Source organism: Glycine max, chromosome 11 (genome assembly GCF_000004515.6).
Source record: "Glycine max cultivar Williams 82 chromosome 11, Glycine_max_v4.0, whole genome shotgun sequence".
NCBI classification, from domain to species: domain Eukaryota; kingdom Viridiplantae; phylum Streptophyta; class Magnoliopsida; order Fabales; family Fabaceae; genus Glycine; species Glycine max.
This window is the reverse complement of record NC_038247.2, coordinates 38,543,690-38,547,560: the sequence shown is the minus strand read 5'-3', so window position 1 is coordinate 38,547,560 and position 3,871 is coordinate 38,543,690. Positions and strand designations below refer to the sequence as shown.

The window sequence follows — 3,871 nt, the reverse complement described above, 5'->3', positions numbered from 1 at the left end:
TTCTGTATATTTCACATTATTGCATTCTGCAATTGCTAACAAGATGACAAAATAAATAAATAAAATCAAGAAACAGCTGCATAAAATATGCTTCCAGTCCTGGTAAAAGCTATGTCACAATAACGAAAGTAGACAAAACCAGGTGCATGTCAATCCTAACCATCCTAGAATGTTCAAGCTCCATTTGCTGGGTGAGTTACCTGCAAAAATACATAGGTGCCTCAAGATAATTTAAATATCACAAATGTACATGCAATGCAATAGAGGCAGTGCCAGTGTGCCACCAAAAATGTATACTATTTGCCTAATTGAAGATAGTTGTTCCTTATGCTCCATTCAAAATCCCAGTGCTTCTCTTCATTTTTTAATGTCCAATAACACCATCCAAAGGAAGCTGCAAACGTCTAGCTGTGCCTTTCCAAAGTCTTAATCTTTTAGGGATCCGTTTGTCACATTCCACTCGTTCACCCACTCTCCTGAAAATTAGTCCACTTTCAAGTTATGGCCACGCAGAAGGAGAAATTATTAGGGGGTCTAGAACAATCATAGTTCTCACTAATCTCCACATGACACATAAATGAGTATTGCTAATTTTCTAAAAAATTGAAAAAAATTGAATACATATCACAAAGAGATTGGTTGAGACCATAAATAGGTAGTGGTCCTGAACTACCTAATAATTTTTCATCAAGAAGAGGATAAAGTTAATTTATGCATACAAGGATTTTAAAAATTTAGGTTTATAACGGTGAAACATCTAGTGCAGTGTCAAACAAACAGTAAGAATAGATGCCTGTCTTACCAACTAAAACAAGTGGGCCATTTGAATTGTTTAAGGCTTGCAGTTGACCTACCCGACTTTTGTATATGTATTGAATATTATCCATAGCACTCATATTATCGAAAAATGTGTCAAAGAGATTGTAGAAATGCAAATCCAAAACTAAGTTGTGAGATCCTATGTTGGCTTGATAAAGTTCCATAGGATCTGCAACACCAATTCTCTGGCAGATTATCACATAAGCTGATGATGAATATTTTCGAACAATTTGGTAGCCCTGCTTGTAATATGAAATTAAAACATCTAATGAAACTGTGGCAGCAGATGGTTCATTCAATAGCTCAATTCCCAGCAAAGCAGGATTTTTTGCATATCTGCAAATGAAAATGTATGTTAAGTAAAGGTAAACACAGAGATTCACAAAGCATTTGCTTAACAATAAAGCCAACAAATGCCATTGTCTCCATCTAATAGGAAGCAATTGTAGGAGAGAAAACATCAATGCTATTTTCTTTACCATGAATTTCATAACAGTATAATTTCTGACCAGGAAGAAAAGGGACAGTGAAGAATATAGAAGAGGGAATCATTTTATAGGAAGTTAAATGCCAAATGAATGATATTTCTAAGTTTCCCTTCTAGGACACCATTTATATATTATATTCTGTTATTCACTGCTTCAATGCTAATAAAAAGTAAAAACTTTTCCTCTTACTGCAAAAAGAGTGGAACTCAATGTATTTATTTACTGACCCTAAGTCCTAACAAGTGTATTCAACCAATATAATTATAGCAACCAATAAAATCATAACAGTACATATTAGATGATACGAACAATCTCAGAATATGTTTGCACATTTAAAACATACCTAGAAACTAAAAAATCAATAGCATGTAATGAGTCGGAAATATAATCAGGAGAAGTTGGCCAGCCCGTAAATCCATCTCTGCTTGCACTATGCTCCATCCCATTTTGGGAAGCAGGAGCAGCATGAAGGTCAATTATGCATTTAATATCATATTCCCTGCAACACGATAATTAGGCATATTGATTGTCAAAAGGAAAAACAAAGTTCCAATTGTGCTAAAAACCTTGAAGAGTTGAAGGTAATGCAGCAAAATCAAAACCTACTGTGCCCATGAAAATGCATTATCTAGAGCTTCAAGACTTCCTCCAATAAATGGACTCGGAGGATCAGGATCATAAGCAACCCACCACCCAACTGGTATCCTCACAGTATTTATTCCATGTTTATATAGAAATTTGAAATCCTCTATGGTGATAAAGCTATTTCTATGTCTCTGCAGTTACAACAATCAATAGGGAACACAATCTGTTATTTTATTTTGTAAATATTATTATGTATGTGATGGCTTTCACGGATTCAAAAGATTTGCAAAAACGAAATATATATAAGTTGGATGAAAGGAAGTTTCAGAAAAATATGTGGAGACTTATAACTATTCTTCAGTGCAACATCAAATGAATGATCCCCCAAGCGCCCTATATAACAAACTACTGTGAACACTATGTATGACACATTTGGCCTTTGCTTAGCATAGTTATAGCATAGACCTTGTTCCCGTTTGCGGGCCATTTCTTTCGGAGTCATAACAACTTAATGGCTCTCATAGTCCTTCAGGTAAGTTGGGTTCTGAGTGATTCTCCTTGGTAGAGTCTGGTGCTCTTCATCAATTCCTCTGTACAACATGATGACAAAAGAATCTTGTGGAAACACAACATTATATTTTTTACATGCAACCAAATGACTTCTAATTTTGTAGAAATCAGAAGAATTAATACCTGAAGATATGCCCCACCCTTTATCTTGAGGTGAATCCTATTTTTTCCGTCCCGCTCAATTCCATGTCTCTGATGATGAAGGAGATTTCGTTGTTGCAGAGACAGAGCAGCCTCCACCACCACATGTAAGAAATTGGCCTTCGGAGGTACAAAATTAAAATTCTGATTACCATATTCATACAATAAAGCTTCAAGTTCCACATATCACTCCAGCAAAACCAATTCTTAAAATTCCGTTGTTATGTTTGAAGTCCTGCTTAACTATTGGTGCCTACCATATTCATTCAATTACACATGAAAAAGGAAGTAACTCTCACCCTCCAAGATAAAGTTAGAAGAAAAGAGATGCCAACTAAGAATTACAGCTACTAGCATACAGCTATAGCTGTATTAGAACTGATCGAGATTCAAGAACCTGAAAGAATTCTTCAGTCAATCTAGAATAATGTCTACAATTCCAATTTCTTCCAAAGTAGCTATCACCACCAAGCCTGGGAACATTTGTCTTACCAGTATTTCATCCTAAAAGTAACTGAAAACAAAACTAAATAGTAGAAACTACAAAGTAATGCAAGATTATTCAAATCACTTTTTTTCTTTCTTTTAAATATGGACTCAACACATTTTGAAGAATAAATAATTTATAAGCCATGAAATGAAACTTTGAAGTTAAATGAGTTTACCTTACCTGAATATACCCCAGAATAGATGAGATAGCAGCAGAGTAAGAATGCACATGCCCATTTGGTAAAAAACAAGTCCCATTAAGAATTAATGCAGGCTTCAAAAGCCCCCAGAAAGGAAAAATATGCAGAATCCATCATGGGAAAAAGCTATGTCCCGATTATGTAGTACAAGAGAGAACTCAAAAAAGCCAAAGATTGCTTCTCTCAACTCCTCAGTTAATTATAGAACTAGAAAAAAATTAAAATGAAAATAAAAAAGAATGTTCCAGTTATATGAAAACGAAGCCAATGAAATAAGGATGAAAGAAAAGAACAACTTTATAGGGTGGGAAAGGTAAGGAAAAAAAAAACGTTCTCACACGGTTTGTAAACTGAAAAAGGAAACTTTGCTTGTGGGGTTCTTCAACTATTAATTCTAATTCAATAACTAACTGATTATTTAGGATCTCCGCTTCTATTATCATGTATTGGACTTGGATAAAAAACAGAGGCAACAGAATTAGGAAAGGCAAGGTAAAAGGTACAAGCGAAGAAAAAGACATGTTTGCTCACTTTGTTTTATCATCAACATCTTCTATATATGATGGATTCATTGCACTG

At 34.7% G+C, this 3,871-nt stretch overlaps 1 protein-coding gene across 1 annotated transcript; it reads right to left on the bottom strand.

Moving 5' to 3' along the window:
- Positions 1-3,402, bottom strand: LOC100805938 (probable glucan 1,3-beta-glucosidase A; the record flags this gene model as incomplete). The annotated part of the gene is given in 7 exon segments (XM_014763657.2): positions 1-399; positions 401-476; positions 803-1,155; positions 1,651-1,806; positions 1,914-2,083; positions 2,586-2,723; positions 3,274-3,402. Coding segments are annotated over 7 exon segments (1,125 nt in total), but the record flags the coding sequence as incomplete, so codon positions are not given.
- Positions 3,403-3,871: the final 469 nt, after the last annotated feature.